This window comes from Lipotes vexillifer, unplaced genomic scaffold (assembly GCF_000442215.2).
Source record: "Lipotes vexillifer unplaced genomic scaffold, Lipotes_vexillifer_v1.1 scaffold1129, whole genome shotgun sequence".
NCBI classification, from domain to species: domain Eukaryota; kingdom Metazoa; phylum Chordata; class Mammalia; order Artiodactyla; family Lipotidae; genus Lipotes; species Lipotes vexillifer.
In genome coordinates, this window is record NW_006789022.1 from 16,886 (window position 1) to 41,149 (window position 24,264).

General features: G+C 47.2%; 1 protein-coding gene across 1 annotated transcript in view; it reads left to right on the top strand.

The window, feature by feature from the left end:
* Window positions 1–1,826: 1,826 nt before the first annotated feature.
* Window positions 1,827–24,264, top strand: part of PC (pyruvate carboxylase) — a 64,537-nt gene continuing 42,099 nt past the window's right edge. Inside the window, exon 1 of the mRNA XM_007461919.1 lies at window positions 1,827–1,985. Coding sequence (XP_007461981.1) covers window positions 1,950–1,985 — 36 coding nt within the window. The 5' untranslated portion in view covers window positions 1,827–1,949. The remainder of the gene's footprint in view (window positions 1,986–24,264) is intronic.

Genomic DNA, 24,264 nt, shown 5'->3' on the forward strand with positions numbered 1-24,264 from the left:
CCCTGCTGCTGTTGAATAGAAAGTGGCTATTCATAGTAACCAGATCTGTCCCTCACAAACAACCGTGCAAGGTATATGTTGTTAATCCCCAGTTTATAGATGACAAAACATTTTACTATTCCTGGATGGAGCCTCTCATTGGAGTGTCATTCTGGCCTCATCTCCCGGGATCTCCAGCTGCCGGTCTTTGCAGGGTTTATTAGTGGTTCGCACCCTTCCTTGGTGGGCTGGAGGGGAAGCACGAGGCTGCTTCTGTCAGCTCTGGAGAACGATGAAGAGGTGGAAACACAGGTAGCTGTGTGGGTCAGGATCTGGATCCGAGAGCAGTGAGCAAGTTCCCTCCCCCATTGGGTTTTCACTTAACTCGTGGGCTCCAGGAGGCTCCTGTGATTTGGACCTTCACCTGACTTAGGGACCAGGTGCACCCACATTTCATTAGCAGGCTCTCTGGGCGCCAGCTGCCATGTCAGGTGGTCGCACGGAGCCAGGGAAGGCCCTCTCTGACTAATTAACCTCGGGTTCTGGACACTGAACAAAGTTAGAACAGTGAGTTATTGACTCTGCTCCCTCCAAGAGCTTGTCAGAGCTGAGGCTGGTTGTTTTTGTTTTGGTGGTATTGGGTGGTACCCAGTGGGTGGGAATGCTACTCCTGTTCTTTTTTTTTTTTTAAAGATTTATTTTTATTTATTTATTTTATTTATTTTGGCTGTGCCGGGTCTTAGTTGCGGCACACGGGATCTTTGTTGCAGGATGCAGGATTTTTTAGTTGCGGTATGCGAACTCTTAGTTTTGGCATGCATGAGGGATCTAGTTCCCTGATCAGGAATTGAACCCAGGGCCCCTGCGTTGGGAGCACAGAGTCTTCCCCACTGGACCACCAGGGAAGTCCCTCTACTCCTGTTCTTGACTGGAGTGGTCTTTGGGAGAACACTGCACTAAATAAATTGGTCTGGGTGGGCTTAATAATATGGGCACGCATTTAAAAACCTTGCTAGGGCTTCCCTGGCGGCACAGTGGTTAAGAATCCGCCTGCCAATGCAGGGGACACGGATTTGAACCCTGGTCCTGGAAGATCCCACAAGCCGTGGAGCAACTAAGCCCGTGCGCCACAACTGCTGAGCCTGCGCTCTAGAGCCCGTGAGCCACAACTACTGAAGCCCGCGTGCCACAACTGCTGAAGCCTGTGCCCCTAGAGCCCGTGCTCCGCAACAAGAGAAGCCACCGCAATGAGAGGCCCACGCACCGCAACAAAGAGTAGCCCCCACTCGCCGCAACTAGAGAAAGCCCATGCGCCACAACTAGAGAAAGCCTGTGTGCAGCAACGAAGATCCAACGCAGCCAAAAATAAATTAAATAGCTTGATTTAAAAAAAAACAGAAAAAACCTTGCTAACGAGGTGATATCAGACCAACAACCCACAAGAGCCACTGGGTAACATGTGCCCTTGTGAGGAATCCAGTCTCCTGGCCCCATGATGTTACTAGTTCCCAGGGGCACAACCTGAGGCATCCCGAGGTCTCAGGAGGGGAGAAAGACATTAGACACCTCATTTTTTTCTTCTCCTGTTGGGTCCTCTGCTCCTTTTCTTAGGCCAGAAGCTCTCTCTCCTGCCTGGCTCTCCCATCCCTGGCCCCGGTCCTCCTCCTCTTGTAAAACCCAAATACCACTGCCCTTTAATCCTTCCGCCAGAACACATGGGCAGCAGCTTTTCACTGCCTCCTCCCAGCTCACCCCTGACCTGATTTTGTTTTTTTGCCTTTTCTCAAACAGTCTGTTCAAGGTCTACTCCTGAGTTGGAGGTTGGCTCACAAGCAACCTCTCTCTCGCCTGAGCCGTAGGGGAGGGGGCAATTCTGGAAAGTCATTGACAGAGGCTTAACCCAGAACGTCATTTATAAACAAGTAGCAGGCAGAGGGCCCATATTTCGGTGTTCCGGCACCAAGGACAGCATGGCCTCCCTGGGGCTCTGTAGACCAGCTGCCACGGTAAGAGGACCGCCTTTCAGAGTCCCCTAGGCATACTGTCCTGGGTGGGGTGTGCACGCACTGTGGCCTCGTTTCTCTCCTCTCTGGAACTTGGCAGCCTTCTCGTACCTGGGAAAGGAGAGGGCACAGGGATTCTGGGAATGGTCCTTAGAGACAGGAAACCAGGAGGGGTGGCCTGGATCATTGCTCATGGGCCTGTGGGGACACTGGTCAGGGATGGGCAGGACCGAGGAGCCCAAGGTAGGCAAACCCTACCTGACAGTGAAAATGGGTTCTGCCCAAGACCTGGGGACAGAGGAAGATGGGCGGTGAGTCCCAGAGCTGTGGGCCAGAGTGCCTTTGTGTGGTGGTGACATTTAGGGGAAAGGTCACGTGGTTCCTTTGACTGGGGTCCCTTGTTGAGATGGTGAAGCTGCCAGCGGTCGGGGGAAGGGTCTGCTCTGAGCACAGCACCAGGCCCAGGGTGCACACGTGCTGTACTGCACATCCTTGGCCAACTCAGGCCTTGATGAAATGCTCTGTAGCTGCAGAACACGAAGGCCTGGCTTTCCTTTAGGAATCTGGGAAAGATCAGCTCTCCTCAAGACGTGAGTTTGTAATTATATCCTAGACAGCAATGAATGGAAAGTGGGTAGGCACCTCCTTCTGGGAGGCCAGATTTCTGGCATTTGAGCAGACTCACAGCTCAGGCCTCAGGGGGGAGGACTTATCCCATTTGCTTAGAAGAAAACCTTTCCTTTAGTTTACAGGGAGGAGAAACAGATAAGGGCCCCAAATGGCTTCTGGTTCTTATCTTCAACTGCAAACAGGCCAGAGTGTCCTCCAGGTCATGGGATAAAGACTCAAGGAGAAGGGAGAAACTGGTGTGTGTGTGTGTGTGTGTGTGTGTGTGTGTGTGTGTGAGAGAGAGAGAGAGAAGGAATATGCCGAATATGCCTTTTCTCCCTGGTGTCCTGGGCCAGGGATGGATGGATGTGGTTCCTTTGACTTTATTCACAGTCAGGTAACTCTAAGGGACACCTGCCATGAGGAGGAAGTCTTAGACAAGGAGGCAATCAGTACTTACTAATCAGGATGGATCTGGAATGATCTTGTTTGCTATTTGGTCTCCTTCTGACTGGAATGAAATGTCAGTTTCACGTGGGCAGGGACCTCTTCTCTCTCCTTCAAGTGCCTAAGGGCACCTGGCGTGTTACAAAGGCTCAGTCAATATCGAATGATTGAATGAATGGAGTGCCTTTTCTTTGCTTCTCATTTCACTAAACCTCTCCAACTTCATTTTCTGTTGATTTCATACCAGACTTTTCACTTGATCAGCACCTACTTGGTGACGCCTGACCCTGGCCCTAAACTAGTCAGGCCAGACTGTGCTTGCAGGGAGAGGAGGCCCCTGCCAGACCCTCTCTCCGTCCATCTGCCTGCCAAGCAGGTGCCGTCACCCCGTGTGCCAGGCGCTGCGACCTGGATCCTTCCTCTGAGCCCAGATCAAGTCTTCACCCCCATGACACCTTACCCAGCTCTCCTCAGCTGCTTCACCCTTCCCCCGCCTCCTTTGCGTATGCTAGGTGTTTAATATTCCTTATATTTCAAGTGAACTAGTCTTGTCTCCTCGCCAGATAGTTTCTTGAAGGCACGGGCCGTATTTTATATTATCCTCTGTCCTTCAAGTCTGTGTTACAGGCAATAGGTGCTCAATAAACACTTGATGGCTCTGATTGTGTGAAATCTAATCAGTCCTTTGAGGATGCTTTGCAGTTTACAGTTTATGAAACCGAAGGGACAGTCTGCAGTTTCACGTACAACAGGTCACTTACTTGTCAGCCCTCCATGTTGGACGGATAAGCCTGCTTTATAGGTGAACTAGCAGGTCTGAACTGTTTTTCACTCATAACACTTCTGACATCGAATATGTGGGTTTTTTCCTCACACCAACGGATTCTCCAGTTCTCTGCAGACATCAACTAGGTATCCTCTAATTCACTTCAGTTCTGACACTACTGAAAGTTAGCGCAGACCCCACAAGTGAAGGGCTCAGTCCTATAAGACGGCCCCGGCTTCAGATACCAATTACAACACCTGGCCTCCTGTGAATCAGAGATTCCCCTGACCCCTCCTCAGGTTCGAGAATTTTCTAGAACTGCTCACAGAACTCAGAAAAGTACTGACTATTGCCAGTTTATTTTAAAGGATACAATGAACAGCCAAATGCAGAGGTAAATAGGGCAAGGACTGGAAGCGTCCAGAGTGCAGGCGCTTCTGTCCCCAGGGGTTGGGGTGCACCACCTCTTGGCACAAGGATGGATTTACCAACCTGAAAGTTCTCTGAACCCCATCGGTTAGAGTTTTTATTGAGGTTCCATTACACAGGTATGGTAGGCCATTGGTGATTAACTCAATCTCCAGTTCCTCCCCTCCAAGTAACGGGGGTAGGGCTGAAAGTTCCAACCTTCTAATCACAGGGTTGATGCCTCTGGCAACCAGCCCCCATCCTGATGCTATCTAGGGACACATCAGGAGTCACCTCATTAGCATAAACCCAGGTGTGATTGAAAGGGGCTAATTATGAATGAGAAAGGTGGCTCCTGTCTCCCCTTCCACTCAGGAAATTCCAAGCATTTTAAGAGCTCTGTGCCAGGAACCAGGGACAAAACCCAGATTATATATTTCTTATAGATCACAGTATCACACAGGTGCAGAGAGGCAAATTGATCCCCAGGCTCAAATGACCAGATGGTGGCAAAGCCGGAAGTTGAACCTGAGTTTTTTGACTGTCAGACCTTGCCCTTCCTATGGGGCCACGTGGTGTAGGGGGCGTATGGGGGTGTGTGGTCCCCACCTTCGCTTCTTCAAAGCTGCTCCTGCCCTCCATGAAGGGAGGTTCTTGCGGGACTTCACTTGTCACCCCTGCACTCCCCACCCCCTCCCACACCCTGGCTGTTTTTCCCTTTATCCTTCCAAAGCTCCAGCTCCTGGGATGCTGGTGCAGTGAGTGGAAATGGAAAATGGGCTGCATGAAGGAACATTGAGGTGGCAGGGAGTTCAGGAGGTCGTGCTGGGGCCTGGGGGCAGCAGATGGGGCTGGAAAGCCCATTTTCCTTATCTAGAAAGTGAAGATGAGGGACTTCCCTGGTGGCGCAGTGGTTAAGAATCCGCCTGGTGGGCTTCCCTGGTGGTGCAGTGGTTGAGAGTCCGCCTGCTGATGCAGGGGATACGGGTTCGTGCCCCGGTCAGGGGAGATCCCACATGCCGTGGAGCAGCTGGGCCCGTGAGCCATGGCCGCTGAACCTGCGTGTCCGGAGCCTGTGCTCCACAACGGGAGAAGCCACAACAGTGAGAGGCCCGTGTACCGCAAAAAAATTTTAAAAAAAAAGAATCCGCCTGGCAATGCAGGGGACACGGGTTCAAGCCCTGGTCCGGGAAGATCCCACATGCCGCGGAGCAACTAAGCCCGTGTGCCACAACTACTGAAGCCTGTACTCTAGAGCCCGCGAGACACAGCTACTGAAGCCTGTGTGCCTAGAGCCCATGCTCCGCAACAAGAGAAACCACCGCAATGAGAAGCCTGCGCACCACAACGAAGAGTAGCCCCCGCTCACGGCAACTAGAGAAAGCCTGTGCGCAGCAATGAAGACCCAGCACAGCCGAAAAAAAAAAAAGTTAAAAAATGAAAAAAAGAGGATGATGCTGTCTGTGCCAGTAGTCAAGGTTCCTGTTAGTAGCAAATGAGAGCATCTTTTAAAGTACTTTATAAACTGCAATGCCATAAGAATATTGTTGTTCAATATAATTATAGTATGCAAGTTGCAGCTCAATAAAGTTTCAAGTGGGATAATACCCACCTCATAAGTATGAGGGTGACCTGGCTGGTGCCTCGTCCAGGGCCTGGCACTTAACAGACGCTTGTAGCTATTATTCATTATTATTGTTTTTGTACTTATTGTAAGACATGGCCTCTTCCCTCAGAGAGGGGCGGGTGGCACTGAGAGGGCCTCCTGAAGTAGGGACCTGTAGGTTGGGACTGAGAAGATAGAAAAGGCAGTCTGTCACCTGGGGCTTTCGTAATTCATTTACTACCTCAGGTCCCGAAACCCTGTTTTTCCATAAAGTCTAAACTTCTCAGCTGGGATGCTCCTTCCTCCCTGGAGAATTTTTAGCAGTCTAACTTCTCAACATTGAGGAGAAACTACTACCTTCAAGTGAACATGCCCACTGCTGTTGGTAAGCAGAAAGTGAGTCTTGGCACTTCAGAACCTGCTCAGTAAGCAAAAGAGCCTGCGGTTGTAGTTGCCAGAGCTCCTGGCAGCCACCCGTCTCCTCTCCCCGCCCAGGGCGTGCGCTGCAGGGTAAAGGCCAGTGTGGGTCTGTGCGCCCTGACTATCACTGCAAAACTTCAAAACAACCGAGGGGAGGTGCCTGTTCCACTCAGCTGTGTGCTCTGTCGGACTTCCACCAGCAATAGGCACAGGACCAGTGAGGTCCAGTTAGCCTGTGCGGGAGAGGCTGTGCTGGGGGGACGAGGTGTGGGTGTGATGCTGACCCGGCTGGTGGGGGAGCAGGCCCTCACACAGTGATTGCAGGCCCAGGAACAGCCAGGGCAAGCGTGATGGTTGGGGAGGAACGGTTGGGGGTTGGCAGGCAGGGCAGAGCGAGGGTGGTAATGAGTAAGCTAGATAGGATGGTAGATCTTAAATCTATCCACAGCAGGCTCCTGAGGAGCAGGGCCGTGACTGAGACACAGCTTGGGACGATGGGCAGAACGGAATGTGATTTCCGTGGCCAAGCTACATATCCTGAGTTTCCGTTTCCTTACTTACAAAGCTGGGGCCGTACTACTCACCTTACAAGGTTTTTTGATGGTTAAATGAGATAATGTGAAGCACTTAATGCGATGGCTGGCACTCGGTGGCAAGCCCATGCAAGCGATATCCGTGGTTTTGATGCTTTGCCAGGTGGCCGTGGTCATTAGGATAAAACCAGCAGTAGTCGATGCCTAGGACTCCGTCTCTGGGAAGCCTCTGGCCAGCTTTTGTGCTCAAATTCCAAAGCAGGGTGAAAGGTCAGATCAAGGGACAACAAAGGAACGGTTTCCTGGGGAATCAGGAATAGGGAGAGAAAGCAGCAGCAGCCCTAGGCAAGGTCGTGTCCTATCTGGGTTGCTGTTTACTTTCCTTCTTCCAGGAATGGAAGCTTTTTGCCACTGAATTCCGTCACCATCTCCTTGGCTTGTGGACTCTGTGAGGTGGTGATCAGTTTACCAGAGAACGAAGTTTTCATGCTGAGTGAAGTTCCACAGTGCCTTCCTCTGTAGGGTTGTTCGGGGTGTGGGCGTTGAGCAGAATAGCAGTAAAGGCTGGCCAGGAATGGTCGACGGTCATGCATTGATTCTGAGAAATTGAATTAATTGGCCAAGGCAAGTCATATACCCAACAGGGGAGGTTGAGGCATCCAGGGGCGAGCAACGGTGGGAAGTCATTACTTAGCTCTAGGCCTGAAGGGGTCAGGAGAGGAAATAGTGTTTCCTCCAGACTTCAGGGCGGGTTGACAGTGTGGAGGCAAGGATGCCCAGCAGGGACTGTCATAGAGGCCAGACATATCCTGAGTCAGGACTGTGACATCAAGGCCAGCAGAGAGTAGGGAAGAGCATGCTCCACGTTCTCTCTTCTCCCAGCCTCCTCTCTCCTGCCCGGGGCCTCCCATTGGCTGAACCCGCAGGACGCCAGCCAGCGAGGGAGTCCAGGTACCTCCAACCACAGGCCTCAGCTTCACTGGGTGCAGAGCAGAGAAGGGGGATGCAGAGAAGTGAGCGGAGAGCAACCAACCAGGAAACCTCTCCCAAAGGCTAGTTCCTGGTGGAAACATCGACTCAACAGGTGTGACGGACTTCCCTGGTGGCGCAGTGGTTGAGAATCCGCCTGCCAATGCAGGGGACACAGGTTTGAGCCCTGGTCCGGGAAGATCCCACATGCCACGGAGCAACTAAGCCCGTGCGCCACAACTACCGAGCCTGCATTCTGAAGCCCACAAGCCACAACTACTGAGCCCGCGTGCTGCAACTAGTGAAGCCTGTGTGGCCTAGCTTGGGCTCCGCAATAAGAAAAGCCACTTCACCGAGTAGCCCGCACACCACAGCAAAGAGTAGCCCCTGCTCACCACAACTAGAGAAAGCCGTGCACAGCAACGAAGACCCAGCACAGCCAAAAATAAAATATAAACAAATAGGGCTTCCCTGGTGGCGCAGCGGTTGAGAGTCTGCCTGCCAATGCAGGGGACACGGGTTCGTGTCCCGGTCTGGGTGGCTCTGGAAGAGTTATTCACCCTCTTTGCCTTAACCTTGCCTGCCAGCTGTGAGGATGAGTATCTGGACTGAATTGATCATATTCTCATTTACATTTGTATTATATGTAATATATAAATGAGAATATATATATATTTGTTCTTATTTAGCCTCCCCAACTAGACACAAATATATATATATATATATATATATATATATATAAACAAATAAATTTATACAAAACCAACCAAACAACAGCAACAAAAAAAAAACAGTTGTGACAAGCGGAGGAATGAGAGCTTTGGCCTCCTAAGGGTCATAGCAGCCACTGCTCTTTGGGCAGGGGCTATCTCCAAAGTTAGTCACAGTTTCAGATTTGATCATCAAGGGCAATTAGGAAAGATAATGAAATGAAACGCATAGAGATTGGAAAGGAAGCAGTAAAAGTATCTTTATTTGCACCTGACATGATCTGGTAAAGGAAAATGTAAGGAATTCACTAAAAATCTATAAAAACTAATAAAGGAGTTCAGCAAAGTTGTAGGACACAAGGTCAATATACAAAAATCAGTTGTATTTCTATACAGAGGCAATGAACAAATGGGAGATGAAGAAAATTCCATTTATAGTATCCTCAAAAAGAATAAAATAGGAATAAATTTAACAAAGAAAGTGTAAAACTTATAAGAGTATAAAACATTGTTGGGGGCTTCCCTGCTGGCGAGTGGTTGTGAGTCCGCCTGCCGATGCAGGGGACACGGGTTCGTGCCCCGATCCGGGAAGATCCCACATGCCGTGGAGCGGCTGGTCCCGTGAGCCATGGCCGCTGAGCCTGCGCGTCCGGAGCCTGTGCTCCGCAACGGGAGAGGCCGCAACAGTGAGAGGCCCGCGTACCACAAAAAAAAAAAAAAAAAAAAATTGTTGAAAAAAATGAAAGAAAACCTAAATAAATAAATGGACTCCCTATGTTCATGGATGAGAAGGCTTAATATTGTTAAGATATAGGCTTAATATCCTTAAATTAATCTACAGATTCAATGCAGTGTCTTTCACAATTCCAGCTGCCTTTATTTGCAGATGACAATATGAGCCTAAAATTCACATGGAAATGCAAGGGAACTAGACTGCCAAAAGAATCTTGAAAAAGAACACAGAGGACTCACACTTCCCAATTTCAAAACTTATCACGAATCTACAGTAATCAAGACAGAGTGGTACTGGCATAAGGACAGACATACAGATCAATGGAATAGAACTGAGAGCCCAGAAATAAACCCTCACATTTATAGTTAGTTGAGTTCTAACAAGGGTACCAAGGTAACTTAATGGGAAAAGAATAGTCTTTTCAACAAATGGTGCTGAAACAACTGGACATCCACTTGCAAAAGAATGAAGTTGGACCCCAGCCTCATACTCAAAGTGGATCAAAGACCTAAACATAAGAGCTAATAACTATAAAACTTTCAGAAGAAAACATAGTCATAAATCTTTGTGATATTGGGTTAGGCAGTGGTATCTTAGATACGACAGCAAAAGCACGAGCAATAAAATTTTAAAAATAGATAAATTGGGCTTCATCAATATTAAAAACTTCTGTGCAGCAAAGGACACTATCAAGAAAGTAAAAAGGTGGTTCAAAGAATGGGAGAAATTTTTTTGCAAATCATATATCTGATAGGCCCTTGTATCTAGAATAGATTTTTAAAAACTCTTAAAACTCAATGATAAAAATACAAATAATCCAAAGGCAAAGGATATGTATAGACTTTCCTCCAAAGAATATATCCACATGGCCAGTAAGCACATGAAAATATGCTCAACATCATTAGCCATCAGGGAAACGTAAAACAAAACTGCAATGAGATATCACTTCATACCCACTAGGATGGCTAATCAAAAAGGCAGATAATAACAAGTGCTGATGAGGATGTGGAGGAATTGGAGACTTATAAGCTGCTGGTGGAATATAAAATGGAGCAACAGCTGTGGAAAACCGTCTGGCTGTTCCTCAAGTGGTTAAACATAGAGTTACTATATGATACAGCAATGAATACCCGAGAGAAATGAAAACACATGTGCACCCAAAACTTGTACACAAATGTTCACAGCAGCATTATTCATAATAGCCAAAAGGTAGGAACAACCCAAATGTCCATCACATGGGTTAATAAAATGTGGAATATCTGTACAATGACATATTCTTTGGCAATTAAATGGAGTACTGTTACCTGTTACAACATGGGTGAACCTTGAAAACATTACGCTACGTGAAAGAAGCCAGACACAGAGGAGCATATAATTTAGTATTCCTGTGTCAGTTAGAAGCAAGGCCATGGGCCTCAGGTGTCACTCATGTTGTCTTCCTGTGTCACAGGTTCAGCCAGAGGCCATTTCCACCATGGGTCCCATCAATAGGAATGCTGGCTCCGCTTGCCTTCAGGTCCCCTTGTGGGGAAGGGTGCCTGTGGAGTGGTCCTGTGTAGTCCACGCCTTACCTGGTGCCCCTCTGTGTGCCACGCTCCAGGGACGCCCTGTGCCTTCCTGGTCTTGCAGCTCCTGCTGCCTTTCTGGCCTCTTCTCTCCCTTTTTTGGGTGGGGCTCATCCACAGTAGCTTCCTGAGAAGCAGTGCCAGGAGGTCAGTTGTGGCAGTCCTGTTCTTTTTTTTTTTTTTCCTTATTGTCTTTATTGAAGAGAGCTCAAAATACTAACAGAGTATCACTTTATTACAGTCATGATTTCACAGTCACAAGACTGAAAGTTTCAGATTTTACTAAGAGTGAAATGGCTTTACACATGAACTTTGGTTTAACCCCAAAATAGCAGCTACCCAGGTTTCCCACAGAACTTGACCATAATAATGTATAAGTCCCCATTCTCATACGCATCCTCATTCACATAGACTGCTCTTAAATTGAGTTTGATTCCAAAGTGATTAAAATTGAGAGATTCCAAATTGATTAAAATTGATTAATTGAAATCAATTAAAATTGATTTGTTCTTTATCTTTATTTCACCTTCACACATAATGGATAGTTCAGCTGGATAGAGAGTTTCAGGCTAGAAATCATTTTCCTTTTGAAGTTTTAAAGAAATGCTTTGTTCTTTTCTAGCTTCCCAAGTTGCTGTTGAGAAATCCAAAACCATGCTGATTTCAGATTCTTTGTGCCCCCTTTCGCACACTTTCTGCAAGCTTACAGGGTCTGAAATTTCACGACATGCCTGGTGTGAGTCTGCATTTGTCCATCTTGTCGGCTCAGTGCATCCTTCCATGTGGAAACGTGGCCTCCTGTCCTAGGGGTTTCTTGAATTATTTTGTTTCTTCCCCTGTGTTTTAGCTGATCTCTCTTTCTGAGACTCCTGTTATTTAATTTTTGGATCTCTTGAACTGGCCTCAAATTCTCTTCCCTTTTTTTTTTAAAATAAATTTATTTATTTTTGTCTGCGTTGAGTCTTTGTTGCTGCGTGCCAGCTTTCTCTGGTTGTGGCGAGCAGGGGCTACTCTTTGTTGTGGTGCGCAGGCTTCTCATTGCAGTGGCTTCTCTCGTTGCAGAGCACGGGCTCTAGGCATGAGGGCTCAGTAGCTGTGACTCACAGGCTCTAGAGCGCAGGCTCAGTAGTTGTGGCGCATGGGCTTAGTTGCTCTGCAGCACGTGGGATCTTCCCAGACCAGGGCCTGAACCCGTGTCCCCTGCACTGGCAGGCGATTCTTAACCACTGCGCCACCAGGGAAGCCCTCTCTTGCTTTTCTTGCCCACTTTCCATTTCTTTGTCTTTTTGTTTCCGTTTTTAGGAGATTTCCTTTACCTAATCTTCCAACCCTTCTATTGATTTTTTTGTTTGTTTTTCCCATTATATTTTCATTTCCAAGAGCTTTTCTTACTCTCTGAATGGGTCTTTAAAAATATGTGCATAACATCCTGCAGTTCCACCTATGTAATCTTTTCTTGTTTCTCTGAGGATATTAATGCCATGTTTGTTTAAGTTTTCTTCTCCTTGCATTGGCTGTTTCCTCCAAGTTGCTTTTTTCTGCTACTTTCCTTTGGTCTCTCTTTGAAGGAATCTGTCCTCGGCTGCCCAGTGATCTTTGGTTGCCAGTTCACAATTACTAGTAGGGGCTAAAAGCTGCCTGGGAGTCTAGTTTCTGAGGTGCACAGTTATGATGAGGCATGCTATTTGTTGGGGAACCTCTGTCAGTATCCTGAGGCCTCCCCTCTTGGGCTGGGTCAGGTCTCAGAGGAGGGGAAGGGTGTTCTAGGAGCTGAGTGGGCAAGGGGACAGGATGCATAGGCTCACTTAACCTTCCTCTCCTGTTTTTGGCAAGGTACCCAGGCCCTCAACTGTGCCTTGCACCCCCCAGTGCAGACCCTGAGCTTCGTCCTACTGATCCAGGCTATATACTGAGGACAGCATCCCCGTCCTCAGCCTGAGGACAGCAGGCTATATCCTGAAGAACAGCAAACCTCTGTTCTTCAGGAGAGGGTGGGAGAGGGGTGGTCTCCAGCAGCATGAGGTGAGGGAACGGATCTAGGGATCTAACTGCTTCTCAAAAGCTTTCACCCAGCTTCCATTGTACATATCAGCCCATTCATCCCATCCCAGGGGACCTGGAGCCACAGTTCCCTAGCTTTTCTTGGTGGTGGAAACTGGTGGATGATCAGCCTTCCCCACTGCCAGGTAGGGCCACGAGGACAGTTAACCCAAGCTGCTTCCACAGTTATATTGCTGTGGTCTCCCTTCCTGGTCTCTGTCCTTGGGGATTTATAGCTTAAAAAACAAAAACCTCTTACTAAAGTTTTGGTGGGATTTCGGGAGGGAGAAAAATTAGACACATAACCCAGACATGAGTGGGCTTTGCACAGGGAAAAGGGCATCCAGGTGGGGAGCATCTTGGTGGAAGGAGTGCTCTGAGGAAGACGGGAACGTGCTTGGATTATTTGGGAACAAGGAGGAGGCAGTTTGGCTGGAGTTACAGGACCCAGGAGGCTGAGGAGTGATGGGAAATGAGGCTCGACAGGCAGGTTGGACTAATGATGTGAGGCGAGATTCTTACCTGTAGGCAGTAAGGGTCCTGGAAGGTTTTAAAAAGAGAGTGAAAGAATGCCTGCACCGGGGATGCTGTCCTCAGTATATAGCCTGGATCAGTAGCTAAAGCCAACCAATGGTAATGGTTGGTCATGGTTAGGAGGGTTTTACAGCAGTTCAGGTAGGAAGAAGGGGGTGATCTAGGGTGGGTTAGTGGAAATGAAAGCAAGGAGGATGTGAGCGATTTCAGAGGAAGAACTGATGGGCCTTCTTGACCAGATGGTGGGAGAGGGAGAGGGAAGGGCAAAGATGACCCCCAAACTGAAGCCCTAGTTCCCTGGGGATGGAAGACAAGAGGTGTTTGGTTGGGTTTTGGGGAATGTGTGTCATCTGGGATGGGGGAGGGAGGGGGTAAGTCTTGTTACAGAATAGACATTTGACATGTATATGCAACAGCTATTATTTTAAATCCTCACATTTCAACCTGCAATTGCCTCTGTTGGTTAAGAAAGAGTGAAGGGGGTGGGGTGGGGAGAGAGAAAAGGTGTCAAGGGTATATGAGTAAGGAAATCAGTCCCTTAAAAAGCAAAGACTAATTTTCACGTTGTTAAATAAGATTATCAAAGGAATCTTTATTTTGGTATTCTCACAGGTTCATTAGTGTTGCAGAATGGCTTCTGAACTGCCTTGAGCATAGAGAGTTTCTGATTCATTTCTTCCTTAGCTCATTCTCATGTTTTGACTGAATTAAATGCTCTGTACAAGAGGCTTCTACAAAAGACACAGAGGCCTCTTTTTTTTAAATTAAATTTTATTTTATATTGGAGTATAATTGTTTTACAATGTTGTGTTAGTTTCAGGTGTACAGCAAAGTGATTCATTTATACATATACATATATCCATTCTTTTTCCATATAGGTTATTACAGAATGTTGAGTAGAGTTCCCTGTATTATACAGTAGTAGGTCCTTGTTGATTATCTAATATATATATATAGTAATGTGTATATGTTAATTCCAAAGTCCTAATTTATCCCTCCACACCCCCACCTTTCCCCTTTGGTAACTATAAGTTTGTTTTCTAAGTCTGTGAGTCTGTTCCTCTTTTGTAAATAAGATCATTTGTGTCATATTTTCAGATTCCACATATAAGTTATATCATATGATATTTGTCTTTGACTTACTTCACTTAGTATGATAATCTCTATCAGAGATTATTATAATAATAATAATGCCATGTGGCTGTAAATGGCATTCATTCTTTTTTATGGCTGAGTAATATTCCATTGTATATATGTACCACAACTTCTTTATCTATTCTTCTGTCAATGAACATTTAGGTTGCTTCCATGTCTTGGCTACTGTGAATAGTGCTGCTATGAACATTGGATGCATATATCTTTTCAAATTATGTTTTTCTCCAGGTATATGCCCAGGAATGGGATTGCTGGATCATATGGTAGTTCTGTTTTTAGTTTTTTAAGGAACCTCCATACTGTTCTCCAGAGTGGTTGTACCAATGTACATTCCCACCAGCAGTGCAAGAGGATTCCCTTTTCTCCACACCCTCTCCAGCATTTATTGTTTGTAGACTTTGATTATGGCCATTTTGACTGGTGTGAGGTGATACCTCATTATAGTTTTGATTTGCATTTCTCTAATAATTAGCAATGTTGAGCATATTTTCATGTGCTTTTTGGCCATCTGTATGTCTTCTTTGGAGGAATGTCTATTTAGATCTTCTGCCCATTTTTTGATTGGGTTGTTTAATTTTTGATATTGAACTGCATGAACTGTTTGTATATTTTGGAGATTAATCCCTTGTTGGTTGCTTCATTTGCAAATATTTTCTCCCATTCTGTGGGTTGTCTTTTCGTTTTGTTTATGGTTTCCTTTGCTGTGCAAAATCTTTTAAGTTTAATTAGGCCCCATTTGTTTATTTTTGTTTTTATTTTCTATTTCTCTAGGAGGTGGATCCAAAAAGATACTGCTGTGACTTATGTCAGAGTGTTCTGCCTGTGTTTTCCTCTAAGAGTTTTATAGTGTCCGGTCTTACATTTATGTCTCTAATCCATTTTGATTTATTTTTGTGTATGGTGTTAGAGAATGTTCTAATTCATTCTTTTACATGTAGCTGTCCAGTTTTCCCAGCACCACTTATTGAAGAGGCTGTCTTTTCTCCATTGTATATTCTTGCCTCCTTTGTCATAGATTAATTGACCAGCATGGGTTTATTTCTGGGCTTTCTATTCTGTTCCATTGATCTGTATTTCTGTTTTTGTGCCAGCACCATACTGTTTTGATTGCTGTAGCTTTGTAGTATAGTCAAGTCAGGGAGGCTGATTCCTCCAGCTCTGTTTTTCTTTCTCAGGATTGCTTTGGCTATTTGGGTCTTTTGTGTTTCCATACAAATTTTAAAATTGTTTGTTCTAATTCTGTGAGAAATGCCATTCATGGTTTGATAGGGATTGCATTGAATCTGTAGATTGCCTTGGGTAGTATAATCATTTTGACAATATTGATTCTACCAATCTAAGAACATGCTATATCTTTCCATCTGTTTGTGTCATCTTCGATTTCTTTCATCAGCATCTTATACTTTTCGGAGTACAGGTCTTTTGCTTCCTTAGGTAGGTTTATTTTATTTTTATTTTATTCTTTTTTTTTTTTTTTTTGCGGTACGCGGGCCTCTCACTTTTGTGGCCTCTCCCATTGCGGAGCACAGGCTCCGGACGCGCAGGCTCAGCGGCCATGGCTCACGGGCCCAGCCGCTCCGTGGCATGTGGGATCTTCCCGGACCGGGGCACGAATCCGTGTCCCCTGCATCAGCAGGCGGACTCTCAACCACTGTGCCACCAGGGAAGCCCTATTTTCTTTTTGATGCGATGATAAATGGGATTGTTTCCTTAATTTCTCTTTCTGATCTTTCATTGTTAGTGTGTAAAAATGCAAGAGATTTCTGTGTATTAACTTCGTATCCTCTAGCTTTACCGAATTCATTGATGAGCTCCAGTAGTCTTCTGGTAGCATCTTTAGGATTTTCTGCATATGGTATCACGTCATCGGCAAACAGTGACAGTTTTATTTACTTTTTCTTTTCCAATTTGGATTCCTTTTATTCCTTTTTCTCCTCTGATTGCTGTGGCTAGGACTTCCAAACTATGTGGAAAAGAAGTGGCAAGAGTGGACATCCTTGTCTTGTTCCTGATCTTAGAGCAGATGCTTTCAGATTTTCACCATTGAGTATGATGTTAGCTGTGGGTTTGTCATATATGGTCTTTATTATGTTGAGATAAGTTCCCTCTGTGCCCACTTTCTGGAGAGTGTTTATCATAAATAGTTGTTGAATTTTGTCAAAAGCTTTTTCTCCATCTATTGAGGTGATCATATGGGTTTTTTAAAAATATTTTTTTAATTTATTCATTTATTTTTTTGGCTGCATTGGGTCTTCTTTGCTGCGTGCAGGCTTTCTTTAGTTGTGGAGAGCAGGGGCTACTCTTTGTTGTGGTGCACGGGCTTCTCATTGCAGTGGCTTCTCTTGTTGTGGAGCATGGGCTCTAGGCACACGGGCTCAGTAGCTGTGGCGCACAAGCTTATTTGCTCTGCAGCATGTGGGATCTTCCCGGACCAGGGCTCAAACTCTTGTCCCCTGCATTGGCAGGCGGATTCTTAAGCACTGTGCCACCAGGGAAGCCCCAGCATGTGGTCTTTATTATTCAATTTGTTAATGTGGTGTATCATACTGATTGATTTACGGATATTGAAAAATCCTTGCATCCCTGGGGTAAATCCCACTTGATCATGGTGTATGATCTTTTTAGTGTATTGTTGGATTTGGTTTGCTAGTATTTTGTTGAGGATTTTTGGGTCTGTGTTCATCAGTGATGAACATGGCATGTACTTTTCTTTTTTGTGTGATATCTTTGTCTGGTTTTGGTATCAGGGTGATGGTGGCCTCACAGAATGAGTTTGGGAGTGTTCCTTCCTCTGCAGTTTTTTGGAAGAGTTTCAGAAGGATAGGTTTTAACTCTTCTCTAAATGTTGGATAGAATTCACCTGTGAAGCCATCTGGTCCTGGACTTTTGTTTGTTGGAAGTATTTAAATCACAGTTTCAATTTCAGTACTTGTGATTGGTCTGTTCATATCTTCTCTTTCTTCCTGGTTCAGTCTTGGAAGGTTATACCTTTCTAAGAATTTGTCCATTTTATTGGCATAGAGTTGCTTGTAGTAGTCTCTTAGGATGCTTTGTATTTCTGCGGTGTCCATTGTAACTTCTCCTTTTCTATTTCTAATTTCATTGATTTGAGCCCTCTCCCTCTTCTTCTTGATGAGTCTGGCTAAAGGTTTATCAGTTTTGTTTATCTTCTCAAAGAATCAGCTTTTAGTTTTATTGATCTTTGCTATTGTTTTCTTTGTTTCTATTTCATTTATTTCTGCTCTGATCTTTATGATTTCTTTCCTTCTACTAACTTTGGGTTTTGTTTGTTCCTCTATCTCTAGTTGCTTTAGGTGTAAATTTAGGTTGTTTATTTGAGATTTTTCTTGTTTCCTGAGGTAAGGTTGTATTGCTATAAACCTCCCACAGAGGCCTCTTTATTTGGGGTCTGTAGCCAAACGGGCAAGTGGAGAGGGGGTACCACTCACCCAGCCCACCCTTACTGCCTGTCTCCAGGTCACGGTGGGATGCTTAGCCCGTCTAGGTGTTCTTTTCATCTGTGGCTCCTGGGGAGGTGAGGAAAGGGCCCTGGTTGTAGCATTTGCGGATTTCTGTGGTGTGCAGATGCCCACTCTGATCAGTTTCAGGCTGTTACTCAGTGTCACTGAGCACTGAGTTGGAAAGGGGCAGAGTCAGGGAGCCGGTGGGAGCGATCTATCTGTGCCTGGTGCGGGTGGCTCATGATAGATCCTCCCCGCAAAGGATGTGTGTGGGTGGGAGGACCCCATTTCTTAGGTCATCTGACTTGCTCTAAGGAGGCTATGAGGGTCAAGTTGTGCTTCAAAGCATCATCTCCGCAAGCAAGCCCCAGCACAACTGGGCTGGCCTCTGGTTCTCTCCTCATGGCCCTGGCTCTGCCCACCTCTGCCCATCAGAAGCAGGACCAAGTCCCCTGTTTAGCCTCTGCATTGCTGACACTGAAAGCTGACATTTATAATAAAGGCCCGTTATGTGCCAGACACTCTTCTGAGCACATTACATGCCTTAACTCGTTTGATCTTTGTAACGAGCCTATGCACATTACTGTTATTATCCCTGATTTTACAGATGAGGAAATTCAGGCCTGGAGATTAAGCAGCTTGCCCAGAGCTAGTGGGCTTGGTGGAGCCCTGACTGGAACCCAGGCTGTTCGACCCCTGGGGTCTTACCACTGTGTTTTCCCTGCCCTGTTATGTCAACATCTGGGAATTCTCTTTACATGTTTTTTTTTTTTCTCCTTAAGATCCAGTCAGGGCCTCGGCACTGTTGGTGCATTGGGGCTGCCAGATAAAATACTGGTTAAATTTTATTAAAATGGCTAGTTGAATTCAAATTTCAGATAAACCAATAATTTAGTAGTGTAAGTATGCTCCAAATATTGCACAGGATATACTTGTACATTTTTTAAAATGCAGTCTAGCTGAAATTCAGATTCTAACTGGACACTTTGCATTTTAATTGGCTGAATCTGGCGGCCCTTGGCTCAGCGACTTCATCTTGGTTGAGAAAAGAGTCGGGCGCCCGGGAGGAGATTGAAGTAATCAGTCTTGCTACTCACATTTCTCTGGCCAGATTGTGCTGAGGGGTACTAATCTCTGATTCATGGTACTTTTTTTGTTTGTTTATTTATTTTTTGGCCGTACCGCGCGGCATGCGGGATCCTAGTTCCCTGACCAGGGATCAAACCCACGCCCCCAGCAGTGGAAGCACCGAGTCTTAACCACTGCACCACCAGGGAAGTCCATCATGGTACATTTTAAAGTAAAACATACTTAATATCTAAATTCCAAACATGTCTAACTTTTGCTTTTCTCCTCTAAAGAAAGAATATTAACACAACCTGTTGTAGGAACATGCCAAGATACAGGTAGATCACAGCAGAAACTTAAGAAATCTCATACAATCAGTCTAATATTTTGCTATTCCAGAAGACTCATTTGACCTAAACCAACTCATTCAGAAAACTGTCTAAAATTTTTTAAAACCCCCTCACAGGGAAACGCCATTGCCTTTTCTTTTTATTTTGCGGTACGCAGGCCTCTCACTGCTGTGGCCTCTCCTGCTGCGGAGCACAGGCTCCAGACGCACAGGCCCAGCGGCCACGGCCCACGGGCCCAGCCACTCCACGGCACGTGGGATCCCCCCGGACCGAGGCACGAACCCGGGTCCCCTGCATCGGCAGGCGGACTCTCAACCACTGCGCCACCAGGGAAGCCCTCACCATTGCCTTTTCTAATCTGTATCTTTTGCTCATCTGACCGGCCAGATATTTTTCATAAAGCTTAGTCTCATCCTGCTTCTTGGAGCGGCTGTGGCTAACCAGGAGTTTGGGTGTGAACAGGAAGCACGGCCGTCTACAGGTCTGCCTTCCCTGGGCTGCTGCTTCTCTGGCTGTGCCTCTCTGAACGTGATGTCTTGCCCTGTCAGCCCAGGAAGCCAGAGCACAAAAGCCACTGGTCATCTTAGCCCTTGGCAGGGTCAGTGCATTGGGTGATGCCTGGGTCCCAAGCGGTGCTGGGGTATTTTACACTGGCACTAGAGCTTTGCTCTCAGAGGAGGGAGGCGCTCTTCATCCAGTACAAGGCCAGTCTTTCACCTGAACTGAGCTGCTTTCCAGGGATGCTCCATCTCTGTAACTCCTAGCAGCCTACCCTCCTGTTTCCAAACAGCATTCGGCTCTATTTTCTGACCTCCTGTGGAAGGTTTCGGTCGCTTTTACCCCCGAGCCCAGACATACCCACTTTCCCTGCTCTCCTTCTTCCCGCATGGTTACGTAACCATTTAAAAGTACATTTTCAGTTTTTACATTATTAAAATCAAGTAAATATTCACAGTTGAGAACACCAAGTGTATACGTGATAACACTTTCCTGTGTAACTTCTCAGTTTTCTGGAGTTACTCTTTACCTCATTCCTTCATCCCCAGACGAACTATAAAAATTGCCATCTCCTCCCCATTTTTTCAGAGACATCAGGTCATCCAGCCTTTTTGGTTGTTTATTTAGACCCCCGATTGCCCCCTTGGAGCCCCATCTCTGGAGACTTCCCGGCCCGTGCTGTTGTCTGGAGAAGCAATTCTCACCATCCCCTGAGAACTCCCCGGGCTTCCTTCTGTGCTGGCTCCCAGTCTTCTCGATCTTGGTTTATTTACTCCCTTGTTTTGTTGGTGCTCATCTCCCAAGAGTTTCCTGGGAAGATGCACGCGAGGGTGGTAAACTTTCCTAGGCCAAGCAGGTGTGAAAATACCTTTATTTTGCCCTCACACTTGATTGATAGTCTAACCGGGTAGAAAATTATGGGTTGGAGAGCGTTTCCCTCAGAAGTGGCTCAGCGTTACTGTGGCCTCCTCCTTCTCCTCAGGAGTGTAGTTGGCTGAGTGACGGCCCTCAGAGATGTCTAGGTCCTCATCCCTGGCACCTGTAAGTGTCACGTTATCAGGGAAAAGGGTCTTTGCAGATATGACGAAGTGAAGGATCTTGACATGGGGAGGTGATCCTGGATTATCCGGGGGCTCTAAATGCCATCGCAGGTGTCCTCAGAAGGGAGATGCAGGAGGTTAGACACACACTGCGGTTCTAGAAGGCCAAGTGATGACAGAGGCAGAGACTGGAGTGATGTGGCCATAAGCAGAGGCATTCCAGCAGCACCGGAAGCTGGAGGAGGAAAGGAAAGACACTCCCCTGCAGCCTCCGGAGTGGATATGACCCTGCCTGCACCTCGATTTGGGCCCAGTGAAACCGATGCTGAACTCTGGCCTCCAGAACTAAAAGAGAATGCATTTTGGCCGTTTTAAGCCACCCACTCTGTGATACAGGAAGTTAACGGGATCCCCCTGATCTCATTTCCAGGCAGGACTTTGGGCATCGTGCTGGGGCTCAAAGGGTCCTCACAGCCACAAGTGCACGAGGTGCAGGAGGTGATGCTGGATGACTCTGCCCTGCTCCCCCCCGGGGGGCTGGGGGTGGGCTCCCCGGACTCAGCCTCTTATTTTCTTACCTTTTCTCCTATTTGCCATATGTCAGTCTTTTTGTTATGCTTTCTGGGTGATGTCCTCCACTGTCTTCTAATTCTTCTATTTATTATGTTTAAAAATGTCTGCAATGCTATTTTTAATTCCCTAGAGCTCTTTCTCATTGCCTTTTTAAAATAGCTGCCACCTCGCAGTGCTATAGCTTCTCTTACTTCTCTGAGATTAATTATAGTGTTTTTTTTCTGAGTATCTGCTCTCTCTCTTACTTTCTCCTCAGAGTTCCATGTTTTTATTCCCAATTTGTTTTGGTGAATTTTTTTGGCTCTGTCCTCAAACATCTGGTGATTTTGGCTGTCCCTTCATACTGAAGCCAATTGGAAAGCCTGGGCACGGTGGGGCTTATGGACCAGTTGTCCTCACCTTGAGAGGAGGCTGCAGGCCACCCCTTTCTTTGGGTGCCGACTACGTGTCTGTAGCCACAGGACATCCGTCCTGGGCGGGTGGTTTCCTAGAGAGGAGCCCTCAGGGTGCTCCCTAGCCATCAGCCTGGGAACCACTTCGTGGTAGCCGAGGGCTTTGCCATCTCCCCTGCTGTCTGCAGCGCCGTCTGGTGCCCTGTCTGCTGCCTCTCCCCTGGCTGGGCCTCGTGGCCACAGTGGAGCCTTTCCAGGAACCCAAACTCTCGTCTTCTGAAAGGCACCAGTGCCTGGCAGTCAGGAGCGGGGCCCTGGATGCCCATAACCGGTCCACCTGGCTCTGACACTTCCTAGCAGCGTGCTCTTGGGCACATGACTCCACCTGTCCTGCCTGCGCCTCAGTTTCCATGGCTCTAGACCTGGGAACTCAGGTGAATCGTCGCAGGGGTCGCTGCGAGGATGCAGCCAGTGACTGCACTGGACTCAGCAGGGCTGAGGCTGTTTGCTGTTCCTGTGGTTCTGCTGGGGTGTGGTGCGGAGATGGGTCTGGGGCTCTTACTCCCTTAGACTGTAACTAGCCTTCAGTTTGCAGCCCCACTGTCCAGCTGACCCACTAAGTTCTGAACTTCCCGGGAGCCTCTGCAACTCGAATTTGCTCACTCAGTGGGTTCCTCCGCGTGCTCTCCACCCCCCACCCCAGTCATTGCCACTTGTCCACATGCTGTGCCTCGTTCAGTTTTAGGGGCCTCTCTCATCTGCTGCCCTTGGCTTTCCCATTTGTCCTTGGGGGTTTGTGCTCTTTTTAAAAAGATCCTTTTACCGATGTTTTAGTGGGATTTCAGAAGGGTAGAAATGAACCCCTGTGTTCGATCCATACATTTCACCAGACCTAGTTCTTACTGTAAAATGTGAAGCAAATATGTCAACATAGTGACATCAGTTTATTCTGAGTTCCTGGGTCTTATATATATTGCTAGCTGTATTGTCTGTATTTTTCAAATGTTTCATAAAGAAAAGAAAAAGGGAGGAAGGAATGAAGGGAGGGAGGGAGGGAGGGAGGGACGGACCCTCGATCCTAGTACCCTCTAGGATCGTCTAGGATCCTCAAGTGCTCATCCTGCATTTCTCCTCTTCTTACTTGAACATTAAGTTAAGACGTCCTTGTCCAGACATTGGGGAGTTTACAGCAGAGACCTCCTCACCTCCCACTAACTCACTTTTACCTCTACCCGCTCTGAGCCACCGCTGAGGCCACCAGTGAGCCCTCTGCTGTCAAATCCCATGTCTGTTTTTTTCACTCCTTATCAGAGCTCTGCCACCTTAGACATTGACATTCCTCAGAGCCCTGGCCCTCACCATGTGCCCACGGCCCTGGCTGGTCCCTGGGTGTCCCTCGGCTCATCCTGGCCAGTGGGTGTTTCTGGCCGCCCCATCCATCCCTCCTGCCCTCATGTCCCCAGCAGGATGTGGCTCCCAGACCTCCCTCTCCTGCTCAGAGTTCTCCTTCAACATCAGACTCACGTCCAGCAGCCTGTTTGGACTCCCCAGCTGGAGAGCTTGCAGTTAATTCAAGCTCATCAGGGTCAAAATTGAACTTGCCAGCCGCTACCTACATCCGCTTCTGTGTTCCTTAACTTGGCATTGCCACTGTTCACCCCTTCCTTTAAAACAGGAGCCAAGAGCCACCCTTACCTGTGGCCTCTTTACCCCTCGTAGAACAGGTGCTGGAGGAGTACTTCCGGCATGTTTCTTGCCTACATTAGAACATCTTCCTTGTTTTTCTTCCACCTCTAGTCTTTCCTCCTCAAATTCGTCTTCCTCAGAACAGTCAGAGTGGTCCCTCTAAATTGCAAATCCCTCCTCCCCTGCCTAGTTTCCTGGGTCACATCCCCTGACATTGAGGGTAAGTCTGCGCCCCTTGCTGTGCATGCAGGCTCGTGACCTGGAGTCTAGGTGTCTGTGCTTGGTCTCCTGGGCATCCTCACTCCCTGCCTCTGGCCTCAGTGGACATTTGCCAGGCTGTTTGCTCCTTTGTCTTTGCTCCCCCTGTCCCCACACCTGAACCATCTCCCTCCTTCCTCCTTGTCCTTTGATTCGTCCCTGGTGTGTTTCTTCAGGAGGTCTTCCTGCTGGCTCTGCCCTCTCTCCATGCAGCCATGTGTTGGCATTGGCACTGTTCACAGGCTCGTTTTTGCTGCCACCCACTCGGCCTTTCCTGGCCCAGAGGGGGTGCTGATCACAGTCCTAAATAGCTCCGTGCTCTGAAGGCCCCCGCTTGGCCTGCTTCAGGATGAGCGGGTGAGAAGCGGGGGGGGGGGGGGGGTGTTTTTTTTTTTTTTTTTTTTTTTTTTTTTTTGCGGTACGCGGGCCTCTCACTGTTGTGGCCTCTCCCGTTGCGGAGC